This window comes from Epinephelus lanceolatus, chromosome 3 (assembly GCF_041903045.1).
Source record: "Epinephelus lanceolatus isolate andai-2023 chromosome 3, ASM4190304v1, whole genome shotgun sequence".
NCBI lineage: Eukaryota > Metazoa > Chordata > Actinopteri > Perciformes > Serranidae > Epinephelus > Epinephelus lanceolatus.
The window spans coordinates 7,252,209-7,277,009 of record NC_135736.1 but is presented as its reverse complement, the minus strand read 5'-3'; the positions used below and the strand labels follow the sequence as shown (position 1 = coordinate 7,277,009).

At 42.0% G+C, this 24,801-nt stretch overlaps 1 protein-coding gene across 4 annotated transcripts in view; it reads right to left on the bottom strand.

Annotated features, from left to right (window-relative positions):
- dlc1 (DLC1 Rho GTPase activating protein) overlaps positions 1-24,801 on the bottom strand; it is a 124,531-nt gene that overhangs the window by 22,369 nt on the left and 77,361 nt on the right. The window contains exon 1 of one of the 4 annotated variants that reach the window (XM_033623816.2): positions 7,316-7,634. The exons of the other annotated variants lie outside the window; for them this stretch is intronic. Coding sequence (XP_033479707.2) covers positions 7,316-7,328 — 13 coding nt within the window. The 5' untranslated portion in view covers positions 7,329-7,634. Of the gene's footprint in view, positions 1-7,315; positions 7,635-24,801 lie in introns of those variants that run through there. 4 annotated transcript variants of the gene reach the window in all.

The following is a 24,801-nucleotide window of genomic DNA, read 5'->3' as shown; positions in this document are numbered from 1 at the left end:
ACAACTGTACCCATGGATACTAATTTGTCATTTTGTGATATTCCTTAGTTTTCTGGGTTTGAGTTTTTAACAAAAATATGTCATCTTGTAAACGCCCTCCAGCATCTGTTCCCTCATGATGCCAGTATGGAAAATTTCAGGCGCTTCAGTTATTTAAGATGCATGTAGAAAAGATTGATGTATGCTTCTCATGTGTCCATCAATACCATTACCACGATCCAACATGTTCACAACACTTCTCCAATGCTGCCAGACAAACTCTATCCGTAACTGCCTTTAAACACAAGGTGTGATATTTGGGCTTGTTGTGCTAAGTACTGACTGGATGTCGAGGTCCACTGTGTTAAGAGGAGCCATGGTGATGTCTCCCAATTATCTGTGAAAGCCCTTTAGTCGACATATGCCAAATGGCTGCTCAAACCCCAGCCTCCTCAATTGCTCCATCAACCCCACTGGAAGCAGTTTGAAGAAAAGAAGACAGACAGAAACATGTCTCCAGGCCTTAAGGAGCTGACTTTACAATGTCCTCTTTAGTGACATGACAGCAAGTACAAATGTAGCAAGACCTTGAGACCTGAAAGACCTTGAAACCTGTAAACAAAACCAGTGGAACAAAGGCAGGAAAAGACACTGATAAAAATGGATGAAAGTGACAGCATATAGAATGACTGCAAAACATGAAAGCTGAATACAAGCTAATCCCGTTACAAGTGTGAGAACTTTGTGTTAAGTCTGAAATTCAGGCAGGATAGTTAAAAGTTGCATTTAGACATTATAGTGATGTGGTTTACACTTTTAGTAGGGCTGCTATGTTTGACTGAGCGTGACTGAGCTAATAGTAACCACCGGTAAAGAGATGCAGAGTAGTTTATTTTATCTTCGAAACACCAGCAGTTCCACCTCATTTCGTGGCTAAATTACACCAAGGAATTGTTGGATTTTTTTAGCTCAAGCTCAAGAACTTCAGCTCAAAAGGAGAACAGAGTAAAGACTGGAGAACTAGATAAAACAAAGACTACAGTGCAATAAATAATGTCAAACAAGAAAGACATTACCAAATGGGAACTGGCTTGATGTGGACAAAAGAAAGGTAACCATAAAAATTGTCAGCCAGACAGATAGGTCAGACTGCTGCAAAGGGTCTGGCCTCAACCATATACGAGCATTTACATACCAACAACAAGCCTAGACGGCAGACAAACCCACTAACGACAAGGTGTGACACGACCAAGACAGGGTCTCCCCTCTGCCACTGCAGGGGCCAGCACCCCTGAAGCAACCGCTATGACACCAGCGTGCACCCAAGTGTCAAATAACACATTAACAACTGTGTCTTAACGCTGATTCATTTGACAAATGAGCTCTATTTCTCCTTGCAGACGTGAGCTGTCTCAGAAGCTGTGTGGGTGTGTTGAGCCGAGTATTTTTGGAGCATAGTGAACCAAGAGGAAAAAAACGAGGGGTAATTATACCCACATTCTTGAGAGCGAGCACTGCATAGAACTCGAGATTCTTGTGTTTGCTTGTGCATCTATGTGTGTGTGACTGTGTGCACATGCAAGTCTGTGTGTGTTTGCAAAGACTGACCTCATGTTTAAAGACAAACCACTCAAAAGACAGTAAAGCTATTGAGATGCAAATTAGACATACAAACACGTGGTTAGCTTTCCACCCCCCACACCCCAAAAAGTGGGCTATGGGATCCATTAAGTGCCTTTGGAGGGAAGCTATCCAGTGACACACCCCATTGGGCTAGAATGTGTGTCAAATCTACTTTACAGTGACATAATGTGGACTTGGTGTGCCTTGGAAACAAAATAATGACACCAGTATTCAGATGGATAAAACTGAATATTTGTCACTGCACCGCATTGTGGCTCAGTTCATTCACTGAGTGAAGCATGAATATTTTTCCATCTTTTGTTTGGCTGCAGGAAGTGGACAGGGGCATGGGGCATCTGGCACAAACAACCTAACAATAGAGCCCCACACACACATACACACACAGTCTTATGCATCTGTAATTGAAAAAAAAAGTTGGATCAACAAAGCTGTAAAAGAGGTTTACAAGAATATCCAAGCTTCATAAAAATGTCCCCCTCCGACACCCCGCCAGCTCCTTTACTTTTCTGTTTACTTCCATTACTTGAGATTTGTGGGTGTATTTTATTTCATGTCCTCCCTCACTTACCACCCCAATTCCTTAGCCCTCGCCAGGGAACTACCTCACTTCCTCTTCCTGCTTCCCTCACAGGAAGAGAGCCAAGCGGCGCTGCAGTGGCCGCCGACCACCCGGCTGTAAGGCCCTGCCTTCGTTTGTTCCTGGCCAGATAATAGGCGGGGAGGCAGCCAAGACAAACACTGGCTCCGGTGATTGTGTGTGCTTACCATACGTCCTCGTGGCTAAAGACAGCTACAAAGCCACTCTGGACGAATGTATGTCTTACAACAAACACTCAAATATGACAAAAAGAAATGCTGATCGCTGAGTTATTCCCAAATAGAAACCTGGATAATGACGGTGATATCTGGTCTACATGTGCCAAGCTGGCTGAAGTACAATAGATTACAAATGTGAGAGGAGTCAGGCCAAAACCAAAGTACTGAAAATACTCTCCTCCGTGTCCTCACAAACTAATTATGCCACAGTTGACCACACACTTCCTTCTGTGCAGTGTAATTTCTGGAGCAGCACATTCAGAACACATTCCTCTGCATGTTAAGGTTTAGTTTTTTCTCATGTAGCAACAACCAGAGGTGGGAACATGTCATTGTTTTGCAGGTCACAAGTAAATCTCAAGTCTTTGCACTCAAGTCCCAAGTCAAGACCGGCAAGTCCCAAGTCAAGACAAGCAAGTTCTTAGTCAAGTCCCAATTCAAGACTGACCAGTCCCAAGTTAAGACAAGCAAGCTCTGAGTCAAGTCTCAAGTCAAGACCAGCAAGTCCCAAGTCAAGACAAGCAAGCTCTGAGTCAAGTCTCAAGTCAAGACAAGCAAGTTCTGAGTCAAGTCCCAATCCAAGACTGACAAGTCCCAAGTTAAAACAGGCAGTTCCCAAAGTCTTAATTTTTTTGTTTTGTCTCGCAAACAAGTCATAAACCAAATTTAATGTCATCTAAACAACATAGTAATGTTAATTAAGCATTAGCTTGCTAACTATCATGATAGCCTCGACTTACTGTTCTTATACATCTTCATATCATACTATTGGGAGCTGTTGCATCATCGTCTTTTTGAACTGCACATTTTGGATACTGCAATTATTTTTTAGTTGTCCACCACCTAGTTTTTGTATGCAAACCAAAGTATCTTTGGTATCATCTTTTTCAACTTGCATGCAGTAACGTAATGTTAGTTCTTCATAGTGGGATTGGTTCAAATAAAGTGGATCTGGGTAATTAAGAGTCTGCTTGCTAGGAATGGATAGCATTAATGTTAGTTGATTCAGAAAATGAAGAGAAGTGAACTGATTTGTGGGTATTAAAATGACACATTTTTAAATCTTTTGGTTTGGGGAAGGTATCAAGCATATTCAAGTCAAAAGGCTCAAGTCCAAGGGAAGTCACATGTTACTGGTGTTTAAGTCCAAGTCGAGTTGCAAGTCTTTTTTGATTTTGTCATGTCTAAAGTCATCAAATTTGCGACACAAGTTTGACTTGAGTCCAAGTCAAGTGACTAGAGTCACACCTCTGGTAACAAAGGATGAAAACTGATACAGATACATGTAGTTATTCTAAATTACACAGCAGTTCACAAAAATTTAGTTAGCATTCTGTCATTTTGACAGCAGTGACTATCAGGCTACGAGCCATAGGAGTCTTTTCCTGACTGCAAAAAGTAACCTACTAAATCAAACCTTTCTCCTGTTTGTGGTCTAGTTGGCTTGGTGACAGACAGACAAACAAACAGCTGGGGTTAGGTTAATACATGAATCTTAGTATAAGCCAGACCCTCTGGTCCTGCTGAGGGAGGCCACACAGGATGTCTGAAACATGTCCGTCAGGTGGGACAGAGAAACAGATGGATATGTGGCTAAAACCCAACTGGCCTCATAAGAACAAGATACATGGAATAAAATGTTAGGATCTCAGATTGTTTAGAGGCATTTTAAACTAGATGTATCATTCTGTGGACAGATATGCAGGCAAATCCCCTCAGTTGGAATGAAAAAAGATAGCTACACATTAGTTCTGGCTGATGTGAATGAGCAGAAACAACACAGTGAGACACACTCCCTCTCAGTGGGAAAGAAAGATGAGAGCGATTATCGGCTGATAACATGACTAATAAGAGCCAATCCGATGCTAATAGAGATTTCATATGGATCACAAGTGGCTTTTCTCCTGGAATTTGGCCAAAGCTGCGCTGCCAGTCAGTAAGCCTAACTCACTGCCCAGCGGTATCCACTTCTAAAATTATCCATCATACTCTTTGCTTTCCTTTTCCCTGCTGTCACCCTCGTCTCCTCTGCTCTCTCTGCTTATTTCAATTCTGCTCACCCCTTCTCCTCTCTCCTTTCCTGTGGCAGGAAATTCTCACAATTGCCGGCCAAAATTTCCCTCCATTGCAGGAGGCAGCAGGATCTGGCCTGGCCTGGTCTGAATACTGAGCTCCAGTGGGAGTTTGTTAGCAGCTAGCAAACAAAGGATGCTGCTCCCCGCCTCAAAGACTCTGTTGCATACATGGCAAACTGGAGGTCAAGAATCTGAATACAGTTATCAAGACTAGGGCTGGCATCTTTGAAGTTGGCAAATTGAGAAGAATGCTTGACTAACAACTGCTGTGAATTGACTTGGCTTATCTGGAATTACCCGCTCATCGCTGGGTCTCAAAGTTCCGCCTGTAAAAGAACCCAAAAGGCAGGCAGAGGGTTCTTATCAACCCCAGGTCTGAGTGGCTCCTTTCTGAAGGAGCTGCGAAGTGGCTCTAGACAGGTGATATGATAAACCAGGCCAGACTCTTTGGCTCAGCACTAATCTACAACAAGCAAGGCCAGGAGCCTGGATGCTGCCAGTGTTTGTCCTTCACCTCAACAGTGACAAGGACAAACTCTTAAAGCATCCATGAACTTGATGAAAGTGATTCTGATTGATTCGTGATCTGACACCTTGTGAGACTATTTCATGAACGGCAACAACATCCTTAACAGCTTGAATCTGTCTAATAGCATCAGGACAACTGGAGACAACAGCTTTTTTTAACGTGACCAATGTGAAATCCCTCCAGTACTCTTCTGGAATGCAAAGATGGCCGATAACAGATTTTCCTCCTGATGGCTATCATGTTTTCTGATTCCACGGTTGAGACAGCTGGTGCTTGCTGAGGGGGTCTGGCTGTTAGCTAAGTGAGACGATGCCAGGAATATCGCCATCTGGCTGGCCTTAAGCTCTACTCTGATGACACACACACACACACACACACACAAAAGAAGCATGAGGTTACTACGAATGGTCCATTCCAGTCACAGGCAGACAGGGATGCATGGACACACACAGACATGCAAACACACAGCTGGTCCATATGGATCATCACAGCACTAACCCCACAGGCCTCTGTGCTCCCTGCTGACAGATTTATGCTCACACAGAGAGTCTGAGCTGTGGATCAGGTGACTGGGCATATCCAAAGCCTCTGATAAGCCTTCCACAGCCAGGTGACAGCCTACCTGCCAGGGACCCCCCTTGATAGCTATCCATTCATAAACAGATCCCAGGACAGCCTGGTACCTTCAGCAGAGGGAAGGTAACAGCACAATTGAACACATGTGTCTCCTCGCATGGGGACATGAAGAAACAGTGTGCCAGCTGGATGTAAATCTTTCAGATAAGGCCCCAGCTCACTTCCTGTTTCACAAAGAGTGCAGTTTAGTGTGTTTCCTTCAGTTGCTCTTCTCCCAACACAAACACCAACTACTTATCCACCACTGGTTGAAAGACACAGAGACTCTAAGTAGATAAAATAGGGAGAATAAAAGATTGTGGTTCCTAGTACTTCTGTATCTTTCTGTTGCAAAGAGTCACTCATTAAGTGTATGTGGAACAGAGTTGCAACAATTAATTGATTAGTTATTAACCAATAAATTAACCGCCAACTAATCTGAAAGGCAATTTATGACTGTGAGTAATTTTTGAAGAAGAAAGGGCCAAATGCTCTGATTCCAGCATCTTAAATGTAACATTTTCTGCTTTCTTTACTGCTCTATGACAGTACACTGAATATGTCGGGTCCTGGGCTTAACAAGACATTTGAGGATGTCATCTTGGGCTTTGGGAGACACTGATGAACATTTTTTTTTTTACCATTTTACAGACCAAAAAACGAATTGATTGATCAAGAAAAAAAATCAACAGATTAACAATTAAAATAATCATTTGCATTTCTAGTGTGGAAGTATGGTGTCAGTGCCATACTGTCTCCACATTACTGACACTGTCTGTGTCTATGAGCACGTTCTCAATGGCTTTATGGCTCAACTGAACCTCTGCTGTGCTCCTATCTGTTCCAGACCTGAAATAGCTGATAAGGGGCCATGTGTTGGAACAAACAGTTAAACAATTGAGTCAAAGAAGGGCCAAAGCCTACAAATCAAGTTAAGCCTGCCAGCCGCTGGACTGAAAACTGGATTTTTACGCAGCCACAACACATCCACCTCAAGTCCCCCCTCCACAAAAGGTCGGCAGTCAGGCAAACGGCACAGGCACTTAAACAAACTGGGGGTACTAACATGGCAAACGTGTCGCGGACTGGTACCATACCGTCTGATAATCTTTCAAGACACAAAACACGACTTAACCTGAACATTCCAGTTCGCGACCCTGTTTCCACACACGGATCACAGTTTCATTTAATCCAGTTCAAACCGTCGAGTGCGCGCTGCGCTGCTGGAAGCTCCCCTGGGCTGTGCATCAGAGGGGAAAGACTTTTCTGTAAGTTAGGATCCGCGCAGGGTCGTGCGTAACTCGGGAAAAGTCACAGGCAAAAGAAAACAGTTTTTAGGGAGTTGAGAACAGAGGTGAAGTCACTGGAGACGCGGACTTTTATGCGCAAAGTGAGGGAGATTTCTTATCTGACAGCCCGCAGCGCTGCGCCCTAAAGACGGCTTAAAGAGTGTTTTACCTGAAGGTTTAAATTCAAACAAACATTCAGTATCTTAAATACTACAAGTAACCAACAATAAGGCGACTGATTATCCCTGCCAGTGAGCTTTACATCTCATGGATAAACAGGAATCTGCTTGATTGTATTGCCACATATTTACTTTAAACAATAAACCACAAACAATTAATTGAATGTAATGACTGAGGAATCTACTTACGTGTTAATATCATGTTTTAATGTCTCGGTCGTGACCAGCCTCAGCATAAACCCAAACTCCCGGGTGCGCCCCGGCAGGCTGCGGCTGTCCACAGTCAGCTCTACTCCACCGTTAGGACGAAGCCCGCATGACAGATCCAGCGGAAAGAAAACTTAAACTATACAGTCGGCTTCAAATGTCCTGAGAGCGCTGCGCGAGACAGTAAATCCATGGTTATCATCTGATCTGGCTGCTATACACAGATTTCCACAATGCTTCAGATCCGTCCAACGCTGTGAGTCCCTGAATGAAGCGATCCCCGGCAGGAATGTGAATGGAGAGGAGTGATTCAAGCTTTAGGAATGGGCAACTCTGCTATGGCTCCACCCCCACCTCCACCCGCTCCGCTGCTCCCCACCTGGTATCTGAGAGCTGGACACACACAGGTCCGCTCAGAGCAACAGCAGGCTATCATGTGTGGGGAAGAAGTTTATAACGACTAGAATATAATGTCATAATAATGTGTCAAAGCGCACTGATCGTGACACCAAATGGTTTTGTTTGATTTCTGGTCTGAGCTTCATCTAGGCTAATAACTTCTGTTCATCCTCTTATTGCATATTTGATCTGATTTAATTCATTGATTTTACTTGTCTTTAAAAATGTGCCTACCAATCGCTGTATATAAAACCGAAAGTGATTGACTGTGCTCCGCGGGATTCTCCTCTGTTCATTTCAGCTCCTGGCTCGTCTAAGCCTCAGCCACCTCCCCTAACAGGCAGCAATAGACCCGGAGCATGATGCTCGTTTTGCATATCATTAGAAAATACTGGAGACAACTGAGAGACGCTCTTTTGTGACGGGAGATTAGTCTGAAAAGCGCAAGTGGCGCAGTGAAAAGAGAACTGTTGCAGGTATGGTAATGCCTTTGCCCCAGCCCCTGTGCACGGGGAGCATGACGCACGTACAGGATGACTCCATAATAGCACAGTCAGTCCTAGATTCAGATTTTCGGAAATCTTGATGATGTAAACACTTTCATAGAACTACACTTTAATCTCACTTTGCAGACATAAACAAATACGTTAATTCAATTACCATAGTATCTCTCCATCCACCCAGCCATCCGTGTCCATCCACTTAGCCTGGGGCAGCAGGCTGTGCAAAGTATTCCATTACTTTGCAACAGTACTAGGCCTACAGTACAGTACTACAATACTATACAGTACAGTACTACTGTAACACAAGGCAGTAATTATAATGTATAGTGGGTTGGGGGGGCATGGCTCATGGCTCATGGGCATATTCACCAAATGTTCATATTTTTATGACATTATATTTGTCAGATAACCCATGTGAAATCCACAGACTGTATAATGAAGATGGACGATATGGCAGCTCCCCTAAAATGAAGCCAAAACATCTCAATCGCCCCCTAGTGGCTGGCTGCAATACAGGTCATAAGTCCCGCCCCTTCCATGTTAGCGGACAGGACAAACAAAACGGCAAATTTTTCCCAAAGATGGTTTCTGTCATTTAAGTAGTTCTTATCATGCTGGTTGTTTGTTCAAGTGGGCGGGGGGGGGGGGGGGTGGGGCATGATTGACAGCTGTGTGTACCACTCAGTGTGCTTGCAAATCAATGGCACTCATGGCAATTGGTGGGACGGATGTACTGACAGGAAGTTGATACCATGCAAATTGCTACTGCACAGACTCCAAATGGGCATTTGCAAGGGGTTAGTTATTTCTACCTCTACTGCTACGCTTCATTCCCCCCCCACCCCACCCCCCACCAGAATAAAAGTGTTGTTTTCATGCAGCTTTGTAATTGGTCTATTTCAAAACAGTCTGCCCAGTTTCCACCTCTTCCTTTCAGGAACCTTTAATCCACAGTTTTCTAGAACTCCTCAATGATGTCAACATTTGGCATCATCTAGCTCTGTGTTATTGCCATGGTAACACACAGGCGCTGAGGTGGTGCAAAAAGGGAAAGCCAGACGAGTCACCGTGTGGCAGGGAAAGACATGTAATCCAAAGCTTGGACTGTGAGGAAGGGAAAGGATGATGCAGAAAATCCTGGCTAAATGTGCTGTCTGTTGTTGGCTGCCACAGCGGTCCCAGCTGACTGAGGAGTCACAAGTGATTCACCCAAAAGACATCCTGCCAGCTATTAAAGTGAGCAAAATCATGAGTCTGAGAGTCCCACCCTCTGGTGGGAGTCATTTGAAATGTTTGCCCAGAGGCCCCAGTTTAAAACCTGGTGAAATACAGTGGATTTTTATATGCTTTACATCTGTAATTAATGTTGACAGCACTTTTCATTCAGCACCACGCCTCTAAAATCCCAAATAAGTGCATTTGGATTTCTGTTATTGGAGTTTGTTCAACAGAGCGATGCCTACCATACAGTACAAGACTTTTAAAAGACTACAGTCTGACACCCTCTCACATCTAAAGACAGTGTGAGTTTTAGTCACACACTAAAAGACTTTGCAAAGACTGGAGATCTTGCAGGGGTTCTAATTTGCAAGATTACAGCTAGATTTCTTTGTGAGATTATTTTCCATCCTCCTCCTTTTTGAAAATATTAAGCCAAACTCCCTTTAAGATATACAACATATTAACAATTACTCACATGTCCACAAAAACACGATTCTAGAAACACAAGCTAAAACAGGCTGTTCTAACAAATTTTTCGTATGTTTTCCTAAGAAAAACCAACACACCCAAATTCGTACACATCCCACGTATTATGAAAGGCTGCGAACACATGACCGATGATGGCAGTGAAGAGGAAGCAAACCCGAGCACTTCTAAGGAGGCAGGTTGGGGTGGTGGATGGGTCAAAAAAAGACACTCGCCCGGGACTTTTCCCTGGAGTCGCGTGTTCGGATCCATGTGAACTTTCAATGAACTCTGAGTCACGTAAAGGTACGTCCTCACCATGTTTCTTTTCCTAAACCTAACCACAGTAACTTTTATTGCTTTAACCTAACCTCCATGACTTTAATTACATAACTGTACATTAAGGACGTAACATCACTTGTGGGGTGCAAATTTGTAAGATATCATGTGATCTGTAGAACCATTCTATGAGAATATGTTGGATAAAAGGCTTCATATGCTAACAGTATACCTCTCAATTCTGCATTAATTTATGAGTGCTGGCTGGCAGATCAGATGCACGCTGAATTAAATACCAACCGTTGTTGCCTCCACAGCTCTACCAGTTTTTCTCCTTTTACACAGTCCAAGAGAACTAACTTGTCCACGTTCTTGCGCCTCCCCAGAGTCCCCTCCATCTTACTGTCTACCTGGTTTGCTGTTTCCTGTTTGGTGCTGGAGAGAGCACAGCTATTGGTTATTGGCAATGTTTACGTCATTGAACTGCAGTATTTGCATGAACTAAGACTAAAAACTTATGATAATATTGAACATTTTGTTGGAACGTCACGACTAGAAAAAGATTGACTTTAGACAGCATGGACTGAGTTTTATGACCAACTTACACCAAATGATTGAGATCATGGGACTGCACACAAACTGATACAAAACTCATGATTTTACGCCAACATTGAAAATTGGTCTGCGACAATGAAATCGCTTGAAAAATCGTTTGATGCAAGGCCGTCATTAGATGTTTTTGGTGTTCAATTGAATCCAAACTTGAGTAAATTCACAATGTGATTGAAAAAAAGTGGTTGATTTTGCAGTTATTATTTTTATCTGCACATACAGAGGAGTCTGTGGGAACCCAAACAGAAGTAAAGCCAACAACAAGCAGCTTTTCAAAAACTGAATGCAGCCTGAAAGAAAGCAAAGTTTCCTGATTTCTCGGAATAAGATCACGAAATATTCCACGAAAGAGTAAGTAAACAATACTATGAATCCGACAATTCAGGATCAACTTTCAATACAGCTGATACTTTCAAGTATTTAACATCTGCTGCCGCAAACACATTTTGGCCAAAATGCCTTATGCTTTGCTGCCCATGTATTCATCCAGCTCAAGCATAAGCACATCACAAATCAAATAATACCGTGGAAAACATGCTCTGCTAAGTTCATAAATGGAGGTGTTTTTATCAGAAATATGTAACCTGGAGGGAGGGAGAATGATAATTATGGTCTGTTAGTGTGTGTGTGAGAAAGAGAGAGAGGGATAGGGGATGGATAGAGAGAGAGAAAGCAAAGAGAGGAAGGAGAGATGAAGAGAGATTACCAAACAAGGCCAAATCCCTGAGCCACAAAACCCGACCACCCAGGGGCTGCACCCAAAACCCCAACCCAAAGCTACCCTCCGCTGAGATGGGTCAACAGCCCAGTGTGGAGTTGAGGGGGTTTGCGCTCTCAAGTTGTTTTGTGGTGATAAATACACAATAACGCTGGTGACTGTTGATGAACGTGTGTGGTAAAGTGTGAGAGATCAGACGTGCAGACTGCGGCTGCTGCCAGTTGCCCCAGGGCAAATGAGTGTGTCTCTTTAGAGTGTCTACAATTTTCATTCATCAAAGCTCACCAGAGTCAGGCTCACTTGTTTGGCTTATGATTCAGATACAGATCAAATACACACCGGTATAATGAGGGCTTTGGACAAAAGAGAGGAAACGAGGAGATGCATCAGTGTTACAGCACGCAGACACGAGGGATTAAGCCTGCATTAAATGCAACTTTTCCCTGGAAAGGGAATCAAAATAAACACTTTTACCTTGAAGGCATATCATAAGGGAAGTTTCAGTGGATTATCTTGTGATTCATCGTAAATTTTACTCATGTCTCTAGCTGTTCTTAATTATGACTACTATTTTGAAACACAAAATAAACCGCAGTCGTTTGATTTGAATCAAATTGGTCTTGTTTGCCTCATCAACATATTGCTGCTGGGTTGTTGGGTAAAGCTACTGTTGTAGGTTGTAAACTTTACAGTATCACCTCTGACCCTGAGACACCGAGAGGGGCTGAAAGAGGAAAGAAGAGGAAGCAAGGGTGAAAAATGATAAAATAATAATAAATTAAAAAAAAAAAATGAGATAGCGATAGACAGAACTAGAGAGACAAAGGTAAGGTTAAACACAAAAAAGGACAAAAAAGTAAACAGAAATTGAGAGAAAGATGAAAGATTTTCCCCCACCATGGAGAGCCTTCCTCTGGGCTTGCCCTGGGGTTTATGCTCCCCTCTTCTACCATTCCTAACCCCAAACAGCGGGGCCAGGTGAGGGTCAGCGGACGGATGTGTCAGTCCAACACAAAAACCCAAGGCCGTGTCAACAAAGGCTTACTAAAGAGATAACCAAATTATGGGTCTGCAAAGGTCATACCGGCCATCCTGAAATAGAGCTGAACATGTTAGGTGTGTGTGTGTAAGCGTCTGAACGACTATAATCTGATCTTCTTTTTGTGGTTGAGAATTTCAGAGAATAAGGCCATAAAGATGCTTTTCTATAACAGATGGAGTACCCATAAAGTAGGGAGAGGCATTTATGGTTTTATTACAATGCTACTTTTCAATGCACTGTGTGTGTGAGTGCAGGTGAGACCGTGTGTGTGTGTTTTATACAGAAGCAAGGTACTGCAACTGTTCCTGAAGCTTGAATCTAAAATACCTCCAGTGACAAGCGTGTGTCTTCTGCCTTTCACTGATGCAGTGTGAGATAATGAGTTTCACTGCTGTGGGTGTGAGCGTGTGTGCATGAGGGTGAGGGAGTGAAGGGGAGTGAGACAGAAGAGGGAGGGGAATAATCTTTTCATAACAGGAATCTCCAGAAATAGCTCATCCATGGTCTTGGGGATCAGCCCAATAAGACACTGATGAGAGAGAGAGAAAGAGGGAGAGAGCATGTGCTTCCATACACACAATAGCAAGGAGGAAGTGCGGGGAGACAGAGGCTCGGGGCCAGCACACACACAAACACACACACAAACAAAGGAAGTGTGAAGCAGACAGCGGACCAAATGCCTCGCCGACACCCTCTCCGGGCTTTGATGGACTGACCACGATCACAATAGAGGCAGGAGGCTGACACACATACACTTACACAAACAATGGATGTGTGCTGTACCGCTATGTATTTTTCATGCAGGTGGTGGGGTGCAAAAACGCATTATGGTGGATCATCCAGCTATCATTGAACTTTTACTTGTCGAGCACAGCAGTAAAAGTCTATTTACAATATGGCACAAGAACAAAAAAAAGGCAGAAAAAAAAGCATTGTGTGGGGATAATGGGATTTTAAGTGATAGAGCCTTGTGTATGTCTGTTCTTGCATGCACATACACATTATTTCAGGTTGGACAAAAAAGCTAGCACAAGATCTCACAAACAAAACAAAGTGCATCAAGTCTCACACTGAGTGAAGCTAAGCTAGGTGCTAGAGTTAAAGAGGCCATTCCTTCTCTTCAAATCAAGGCTGATCGTAAAGAGTCTCCATACTGCAGACACTTTTCCTTATAAAACACCAAAGAATATCATCAAAAGTATCAGCCTTTACTGAAAGACACAAAATCAGTTGCACATGCTGAATAACCAGTACAGATGCTACTCCTGCAAGGTATGTCAAGCACATGAGTGCACACTGGTAAGTTAGCTTTTACTACATGATCAGAGAGCCAGGATCTTGACTGCAAAATAAAATGCACGTTAAGTTTGCAACACTGTTCCAGTCCTCTTGCTAAAGGTTTCTCCCACACAGCAACCACGGCGGCTGAAAAATGAAGCTAACAAGGAAGTGCCAGAGACTGCAGTTCTTTGAATGGCCACTTGAGGCTGGGTCAAAAAGCAAGTCACTCATCAGTGGACCCCATGTTAAAATACCCAACAGCAGACATAAACATGCTTACAGCATGGTACCAAAAAACCCAAAAAGTTTTGGCCTCTATAGTTAATGTCCTCGTTCCCCTGGTGACAATTTTTACATACCTCACCTTTACATTTACATTTTAAGACTTAACGTTACGTATAATTAAGGGTGGGCCACTTTGAGTGACAGATTGTCTGCTGTCCTTGGCCTCTCAGTCAGATCCATCCCTCGCTCCTCCACAGCTCCACCCTCTCATCCACTTGTGACACCAAAAATTCAAGATGGCATCAGCTGAGATGCGGAACTCGAGGCCTCAAAACGAAAGTCCACAAAACTAATTGGTGACCTCACAGTACCTATGTCCATTACTTATGCAGTCTATGGCTTCTCTTGGAAGTCTACTGTTTCATATTATTAGCTGTTACCTTGGCAACTATTACTCTTCCTTGAGTCCAATTCGGGGGGCTTTACAAGTCCATTAAGCACCTAAACTCCAACGCAGGACTTGAGTCAGAAACTATATTCCATCTAACTGAATGGAGTAAGGTGCAGCAGGTCTTGAGCCTGTGCGTCAATATCTCAAATACTGAGTGGATCTGAGCAGACTCACTATCAGTGTGGTAATGTGTCACATCATAATTTTTAAGGAAAAAATGTGTTTTCTGATGTAAGACAGAGTCTGTAAAATGGATAATAAATGGGCTTACACTTGTATAGCTCCTTCCTAGTCTTCCAACCGCTCAAAGTGCTTTTACACTACATGTGACATTCACCCACCCACACACACTCATTCAGACACTGGTGGCCAAGGCTACCTACAAGGTGCCACCTACTACTCAATTAAACATTCACACACACTGATGACACAGCTATCAGGAGCAATTTTCTGTTTCAGAATCTTGCCCAAGGATATGACATTCGGAGGAGGAGCGGGATCAATTGGGGATCACAGCTGTGAATGGTGAAGTTCAGGAAAAATTAAATGTATCGCTACAAATTTTTTTCAACTGCGGCTGCTCATTAGTTAGTGGCATGTCATGCTGCTGCCAGTGAACTATTGGGGTCTGGTAGGGTTGAATACATTTTGGATTGTGACAAATTATTCTGTGGTCTATTAGGATTGGTTTGAGTTTTGAGTTGGCCGACACGTAGAGATTTATCTCTATTTGGAACAGGTTTGACTGTACCTTTAAGAATTTTCCAAATGTTTTCCATGGGTGCGTTTTAGTGTTGTCACGATACTGGAATTTCTTACTTTGATAAAATACCATGACAAATGTTGATATTTGGTACCATTTTTGATACCACAGTGAAAAATTGATACTGAGGGCAAATCTTCATTAAAACATAAATACAACAAGGCTATAACATGACAATGTCTTTCCTTTTTTTTGGTTGGGAGCAGTGAACAGCAGAATGACTGTAATAAACATTAACAATAAGAGAGAACAAGAAAGCCCAGCTGACACCAGTGTATCCATACTGCGGGAAATGAGTATAAAAAGTGTTTCAAATATTCGGAATTGATATGTATCAAAAATTAAGGTTTTTCAGGGCACTAATGCATTTCGAATCAGGTAAAAAGTTCATGTACAGTTGCAAATGTCTAAGTGTAGGAGAACCAGAATCTGCTAAAAAGGTGCATTTCTTTACCCAGTGGACTGTAAATCTTTCAGACTGACATGTCAAAGGAGTTCTATTACTGTTTTCTTGTAAAGCACTACCACATGTGGCCTCTGCTCAGCCTTGGCTTTCAGACAATGGCTGAGAGAACTATTGACCAACACTAATGTGTACATGCTAAAGCAAACAGTGGGTAAGTTAACACACACACACACACACACACACACACTTAAATACAAAAATGTGCACAGTGTTAAATACACACATGTGCAAGGAAAGGTGCTTTTAAGGCTCGTTTCCACTGAAGAAGTTCCTGGTGGTATTTGGAGAACAGGAACTTTACAGAACGTCCTCTCGCTCAGCCCTCTCAACCGCCGTGTCTCCACTGTGCGACAGAGTAGGAGGAAGGTTCCTGTAAAGTAACATGGCTCTGGATGTGACGTAATCATTGCGCGACCATTTTGACCGGGGAGACGTGGCAAAGAAACAAACAAAGAAGAACAACAACAAAGAAGAAGAAGCAGAAGTACAAAGCAGAAGTAAGAAGAAGAAAGCAGACAAAAGAAAGACGATTATCAACATGGAAGGAGCTGAGGTGGTTGCTGGGTTTCTGGCGTGTCTCCTCGTTTACATGGCGGTGGAAGCTATGAACGAAGTTTTAAAAATGCCGGCTATTTTGTCGCTTTCTGTTGACATCACATCCTGCCTTGAGTATATCCAGTCAGCACCAAGTAAACCCCAAGCCCCAGCCAGGAGTTTCTCGGGGCCATTCTGAGTACCTACTCCGAGCGATCAAACAGGAAACTCTCTATGTCACCAACTTCATAAAATGTCTTCTGGGTGGCATAATGTAGTTAAATACTGCATATGAAAATTGCTCTGTTTGTTCAGTCACACTGACCCTGTCAAACATTTAGAGCTTTCCACAATGTTGAAAAAGGAGATTTTTAGCTCTCTAATGATATCAGTATTGTTTTCAATATTAAGAAAAATACGTCACATTACATAATGACTGTCACCGAGCCCTGATTTTAAGAAAAAGGCCTTTACAGTTTGTAGTACAAGGGCCAAGGTGAAAAATACACAGAAAAGCTTGTTACACTTTTATTTTGTAGCCAGCAAGGTAACGAAAGCAAGCATAGCCAACATCAGGGTGCAGGAAGAAGACAAAATATTGTGCATGTCCGGAGAACTGCGGTCTTTGACAAACAAAGTTACCATACAGAGTGCAACAGTATTCACAACTTGGATCCATTTCATTAAAAACCTTTTGATTCTTTTAATTTTGGACCCTTATGGACTAAAGGAATATAAATAATTGAGAACGTAGGGCTAGGCCATACAGAGAAAATCAAATATCACAACATTTTTTAACAAATACCTCAATATCAATATTACGACAATATTGTAGGTTTGACTTTTGGTGCTTTCACAAACTACACAATGAGATTTTTGATAAATTATCATCAGTAATGTGGATGTAATGACTCAGTGGGTAAAGACAAATAATACAACAGCTAGAACAGTCTAGTAAGTTCAGAAAACTACATCATTTTACTGCAATGCAGCCTTTAAAACCAGTTATTACCATCAATATTATCATCTCATATCATTCTCATATCAATATATATCTATATAATAGTGATATATTGTCCAACCCTAAATGGACACATACAGTATTCTGACTGGCTGGAGCCTATCCCAGCTGACACTGGGTGAGAGGTGCGGTACACCGTGGACAGGCTGCCAGACTATCAGAGGGCTGACACATAGAGACAGACAACCATTCACACTCACATCTACAGGCAATTCAGAGTCACCAATTAACCTGCATGTCTCTGGACTGTGGGAGGAAGCCGGAGAACTCGGAGAAAACCCATGCTGAAACAAAGAGAACATGCAAACCCCACAGAGGGGTCCCAGCCAGCTGGTGGATTTGAACTTAGAACCCTCTTGCTGTGAGGCGACAGCTCTAACCACTGCACCACCATGCCGCCAACCCATTACTTTGCTTATTTTAAATCAAACAAAGCCCCAAAATGACCAAAAATCGAGACGTTGACATAAATCCATGTTTATCTAGAAATGAGCCATTGCGACATCTGACTGATTTTGACACAGCAAACCACAAATAGTCTTCTATAAAACAGAGCCACTAATATCTTGACAACACTGTTCATAAAGGAAACTCTGAATCTCTAGGAAATCTGCTGATCAGCAGCTCTCTCTTATGTCCTGATCAAGATAAAGAAGTGCAACAAAAGAATACACACACACACACACACACACAGACAGACAGACAGACACAGACACAGACACAGACACACACACACACACACACACACACACGCACAGCTCCAGATTACTGCTCATATTTTTCTTATTAGTCATGCGCGGAGAAAGCAGATTAGTGACGGTTTGCTGTAGGGTGAGAGAAGGATGGCAGGGGAAGAGCAGAACCAGAGGGTTATTGTTGGAGGTTTTGGAAAAAGACAGAGAAAGAGTTGACATTAAAAGTTGCATTTAAAGGATAAAAACAGAGTGAAACAGGTTGGGAGTAAACATCATACATGTCCATGTCCACTAAATCTAATGAGATGAGACTGCAGAAAACAAACAAACTGTAAAACGCAAAGATAGAGTAGAAAGTGGCAGGCTTCACTGAGTGTGTTACGTGTAACATGTCAGGCATGTGGAAACCTCTATTCCAACTTTTAAATTCTGTATAAACTGTTGTGGTTTTTCTGCAAACGCTGGTTGATTACTCCCATTAATCTCACTGCTAAGACTCCAAAACAACATTTTATGGTAAAGTGCAGTTGTTACTGGCCTATGAGTGAATGAATCAAGCGGGTTTGATTTATTTCCTCAGGCTCTAACACACAGCAAACACATTTCAACACAAAAAGAGTTAGTGTGTGTGTGTGTGTGTGTGTGTATGTGTGTGTGTGTGTGACCACATTTTCTAAGAATTACAAGAGGTGGAGGTCTGCCTGGGAAACCAACTGAATACTTGGGGAGTGGTTAATGATGCCAACCATATGGTTGTGAAATGAGTACACAGCAACATTTTGAGCTGTGCTGGAAATTTCCAGAATTCCTTTTCCAAACCAAGTGTGGTATAATAATCACAGTTTGGAATAATATTGTGCTCCACAGTGCCCGCTTTTCCAAACAGAACACGTTGGTTCATCAGCTTCATCAAAATAAGTCAAACAGGATCATGTCTTATTCATCTCATATGACTTTAATGATCACAAAACTAACACCAAAATACTGTTTTAAATGATTGTTTAAGTTGTTCTGCTTGCCAAACTTGGCCTAAGACTTCTTCAAATGGCTGTTTGAGGCTGCCTCCAGAAATCAGTTACTCCCCATACACCCCCATGTTTAAACACCCAACTTTACAGAAGAAATAAACATGTTTACAGCCAGGCACAAGAAACAGTTTTGGTCTCTATAGTTAATTTTTCATGACTTCATCACTTCACATTTCATTACGGCTCAAAGTTATGCATAATTAAGGGCGGCCCATTTTGACAGGCTGTCTGCTGATAGTGCTCCTCCATGGTGCCAGCCTCTCCCCAAATATGGTTACTTCTAGCGACAGTGGAAATGCTGACCTCAAGACTTCAAAATGGGAGTCCACTAACCAATGGGCGACGTCACAGTAGCTACATCCATTATTTTTACAGTCTATGGTTTGGAGCAGGGAAAAGCTGATAGCTGATTAATCAGTCAATACCGTCCCGCCACCCCAGTATGGAAACCACGTTTTGCCGAAAACAATGAAAACAAGTTTGTAAAACATCCTATTGGCACAGATTAATCAGCCGAACCAATAAATCAGTCGACCTCTTCTTGCAAGTGCTCAGAAAAAAATTGAAATCTGAAAATCTACAACTCTATCTGCTGATGAAGATCATGTGATATCATCAAAGGCTTCAGAGCAACTTTTAAATGGTCCCTGAGGTAAGACTGCTTTGTCAAAAACATATTCCCTGCTTTGATGGCAACCACATGCTTATCACAATGGGTTCTGGTGCAGATTTGACCTAATTAAAGCTACGTCAGGTTTTAGAACAACCATCCTCTGGCAAAAAAATGCAATGACAGCAGTCCCTAAGAATGTAATGTCTGTTGATATCGTCTGACATCATGATGAACTGTTCTGGATTGTGACAGAGTTGGCATACGGCTAGAGGAGTTGGCATGGGTGTCAAACGTATGCCAGCTACCTTTCAGCAGCAATGAATCATGGGGCCTTGGGTGCAAGATTTAAGCTGCAATGAGATGATGAGCCCTGCAGCAATACTGTGTTGGGTTAAGTTTGTCTGAATGAGGTACAAGGTGGGAGTGGATGGATGTTGGTAATGCCAAGGAGATAAGAGATATTTGATATCAGGGTGAAATAATTGGTGCACATGTGTGTGTGTGTGTGTGTTGGTGGATAGAGGCATTTTTTCTGTTTGTGTGAGTGGTATGTTATTATCTTTTAAAAATATGTCTGTGTGTCCTGCATGTGCACGTCCACCCTGAGGTGTCCAATAACACCTTTGACAATAGAAAGTGTAGAACTCTCTTCCCTCTTCTATTTTTCCTGTTGACTTTTGTCATGGAGTCCTAGACATGTGGAGCGAAGACCAAATACCAAAGTACCATATGTCCGTTCTTGCTCTGTGCAGAATCAGCCAGTGAGTAACGCAGGAAGTTGATGCTTTAGTCTTCCCTGCCCTGACCCGTGACCCCCTTTGCATCCTGACCTCTAGCGAGCCACGTGACAAACCATGCAGACATCCAGGCTGTCATGACAAACACAAACCAGGTTCAGCTGGGAGATTATCGCTGATCCCAAGGCTCCTTTGCAAAAGTGCACCGAGCAGGTTTGAATTTCAGAGTGATTTCTTCCAGTTCCTAACTTAATACAGCTCCTGTGTTGTGTCGTTTTTCAGAAGATAAGATACGGGCAGAGCGCTACTGCACATCAAAGAGAGACGGGATCAAGGACAGACACACCATGACAAATCCTTTACCAAACCAAAAATATGATAAGTGCCTCAAATCAATTCCTCATCTTTTCCTTATTGTGGACAACCTTGATTTTTTGACACTGCGTGAGACAAGATGAAAAATCTTGTCACTTAAAATCTACCTGTGAAATTTAAAACACGTCTTCCTCATCAGTTTTATTCATTTCGTGTCCGATGCATTGCTGACCTTTGGTATACTTCATTGAATATTTCTGGATAAGGAAAGGATTCCTGAACCAAACAGGATACATTTGGTAACTGTGACTCATGCTAACACAACTTAATTAATGACTTTTACATTTATTTGAGAGACACTGTTGCTGTGAATCATACACTTAGCCTTATTGCAAAGGTGTGCTGGTCAAAGACACACATTACCATAGCCCCTTTTCCACTGCACAAAAAATCCCACTAACACCTGCCACTGGCTCTTTTATCTAACGGGAAAGGTGACAATTGGTATGCACTCCCTGGTCAAATGACTCTGCAGTAGTCATGGGTATTTATCGACTCCAGCTCTGATTGACTTCAATCAGCAGTGATGGATTTATGACACCTGGGTGGATGCGCTAACTTTTGACGATGCAATGCAATGAAATCCATCCAAATTGGTCTGCACCAGGTTTGAAAGAGATATAAAAAGAAGTGTTCACTGTAACATTTCCACTGGCCTCCATTCTGCTTTCTACTGTTTACTAACATGTTTTCCGGCCTGTCCAAGACGTCAAATGTGTCACATCATTGAAAAAAAAATTAACAACCGTGGACACAGCTCTGATCTACTGGTGACATGAAAAGAGTCTATTGCCTATTTTAAGTGGGTTTTCCTGTGTTTAGGAAACTTGCGTACATGCGTTATTTTCGGTGGAAAAGTGGTATCATTTATATGCCTCACAGAGTAAGAGAAAATCACTGAAATTTGCATATTGACAAAAACACCTGCTGCTAGTGTACTTCTGCTGATTGCTGGTCTTCTCTTCCTCCAGGTAAAACACGTGAGATTAGAGTGCTTTTTTTTTCGTCTCTGGTTTTGCTTTGTGTGCAAGTAATTTTCCGCCCTCCAGCTCAGGGCTGACAAATCCCAGTAGGAAGACGGACATCAGCCAGTGGATATTAACTCATTCCTCATGTGACAACCTTGACCTACTAAACTAGGGATGGACATGAGACTCACAATACAAATGCCTCGCACATGCAGGAATGAAGGAGATGCAGACATAGATTTTGTGTATTCCTGAGCAAACCTACGTATGTATATACGTTGATTTGCATGCTTGACCTATTTTTAAGGTAGCCTTCTGTAAGCATTGGCCAACAAGGAAGGTTTTTGATATTATTATGAAGGGCCTTACTTCAGTTGGAAAATCTAAATATTTGTCTTTATGCATAGCTGACCCAAATCCACTGTGCAGGAATCTAAGGAATCTGGTGCATTAAGCCAAATACAAATAAACAGAAGGAAGTTCGTGTATGTGTTTAGCTGTGTGGACAGAAACCTGTTGTAAGTGGACTGTGACTTGTTGATGATATCTGGGACTCAGGGTCAAGGACTTTCATGGCCAAATGAAATGACTATTTAGATATTTTAAGTATTTTTTAGTTTTGTGAATGAAGTCTGTTTCTGACATTAGGATTTTGGGCATGACAATATATTGATATTATATCAATATTGTGATATGAGGTTAGATATTCCTGGTTTTAAAGGCTTTATTACAGTTGAATTATGTAATTTTCTGAATGTACCAGAATGTTCTAGCTGTTCTATTATTTACTGTTACCCAGTCAGTATATCCACATTAGTGATGATTGTTTATTGTATAAATATTAGGCGTGGGAATCGCCAGAGTATCCACGATACGATGTTATCATAATACTTCAGTCACGATGCAATTTTATTGCAATTTCATTTTGCGAATGTCATTGTCTCTTGTCCCTTAAACACACTTTAACACTTTAGGAGATACCCCTGGTGCCCTGAACCCTCATTCACCCACTCTTTCACTCTCTGTCCTCCACATAGACACAGTGGGTTTATTTACTTTAGGAGCGAATGGACAGCACTGATGTATTCAAGGGTGGGGACTTTAGGCAATGAACGGGAGTAGCAGTCAGATCTGTGACTCCCCCCCCTCCCCGTCCCTCTGCTCCTCATCAGCCCCTGGGGGATGATAGCTCAACTTCTGAGTAACAAGGGGGACTAATACTGTCCAGCTGGTGGTTGGCAGCAGTGACAGAACCTCCATATGCCCAACAGATTGGGCTCTGGCTCTCACACTGACCCTTCTCTGTTTACCCAGTCCTCCCATCTTTCCGAGAATGAAGCAATGGGAGTGGACAGGAAACTTAAAACAAGGGTACTGGAGAGTCACTATCAGAAATGCAGTAATGTACCATGGGTAACATTGTCATCAAAGGGTTAATGGTCAAAATCAACATGACAGATGTATGACAATAAAATATTATGTTAGTAGTAGTCGGTGTGATGAAAAGCAATACACTAGATCACTATAATGTTACAGTGCACTGGTAACAGCTGTGATTTGAGGGAGTCAGCTTCAGTGGGAGCTAGTTTGATCCCAGCTTTACAAAAAGAATCCGTGTTGACAGTCAGGCATTTCAACAATTTTTTTATCAGCAGATGAAAACAAGACGAAAGCCCTATTCACACAGTATTACCTGGGGAGCTCATGTGAGTGCATTTGGATGGGGATAAGCAATGTCTGTATTTCATTAAAATTTACTGATATTATACCCCAGTTATGATGCGCACAGTCCTTTGTAACAACACTCTTACTAACACAGAAGTACTACACAGCACTACCAGCAGCAAAGTTCAGTGTTATCCTCTTTTTTTTCTTCTTAATGTGAATTAAGAATCAATCTCATCATCTTTTGAGATTTGGCTCATCTAATTGATTTGAGCGTGCTTTTTCCACGGATTGATCCGTGGCAGGCAGCCTTCATAAGACTGTATCACAGTATAATAATCTAACTTTCTGAACATACCAGACTGCTTTAGCTGTTCTATTATTTACCTTTACCCACTTACCACATCCACATCACTGATTGTTACTGATCAAAAATCTCATTTTGTAAATATTTTGTGAAGGCACCAATAGTCAGTCCTATAATATCTTCCCAATATCAATATCATGGTATTTGATCAAAAATATTGTGATATTTGATTTTTTTCCCATATCGTCCAGTCCTAATTGGAATTTTTTTAGTGAGCTCACGTAAGCAAAGTAAATTAGCAGCAGCCTCAAACAATTAGATAAAGTGCATCAAGTGCATTAAAACTTCTTCCCTATTGCATTTAACCGGCAGAGAAATTAAAAAGGTTGTCAGCTGGGTGAGAGAGGTCCTTTAAAACTTTAAGTCCCTTTTTTTGTAGCCTAGCCTTATAGATTATTGCTAGGGGTGTGAGATCAAATCCAATAATTCTGGATGCTAAATGCACCACTTTAAAAGTGTAATCTGCTGGCAGCGCTAGTGTAAAAGTCAGGGGGAAATTTAGTAAAGTCATTGGGATTTATCTTTCAGGCGTCATTACCATCTCTACCAAATGTCATGGCAATCCATCGAAAAGTTGTGATTGTACCGTTTGATTAAACTCTAAGGTCCAGCAATGCCTTTATTAAATTTCATGGCCTTCCAACCAATTGTTGTTAAGATACTTTAGTTAAGATACTGGTAGACCAAACAACCAACCAACATTGCCATCCTGGAGCCATGCTGATAGCATAGCTAAAAATGGGTTTCAATTATACGATTTTTTGGAAAAAAGTAACATTTGTTGATTTTGTAAATGACCAGAATGAAAAAGCTGCCACTCCTTTACCTAAATTGCAAAAATGTTCATATTTAAATGACAGTAAAATCACATGATGATATTATCAGTCACAAATGACTGTGATTTTAACAAGCAATGATCCCTGTTTTCTCAGAGGACAACAGAGTCTTTCTATTACTTGTGTTGTGATGGTTGGCCACAGAGAGGTCATACCACGTCACTGTCTGGAGAAAAAAAATTTCAGGCCTTAAAACCCATAACA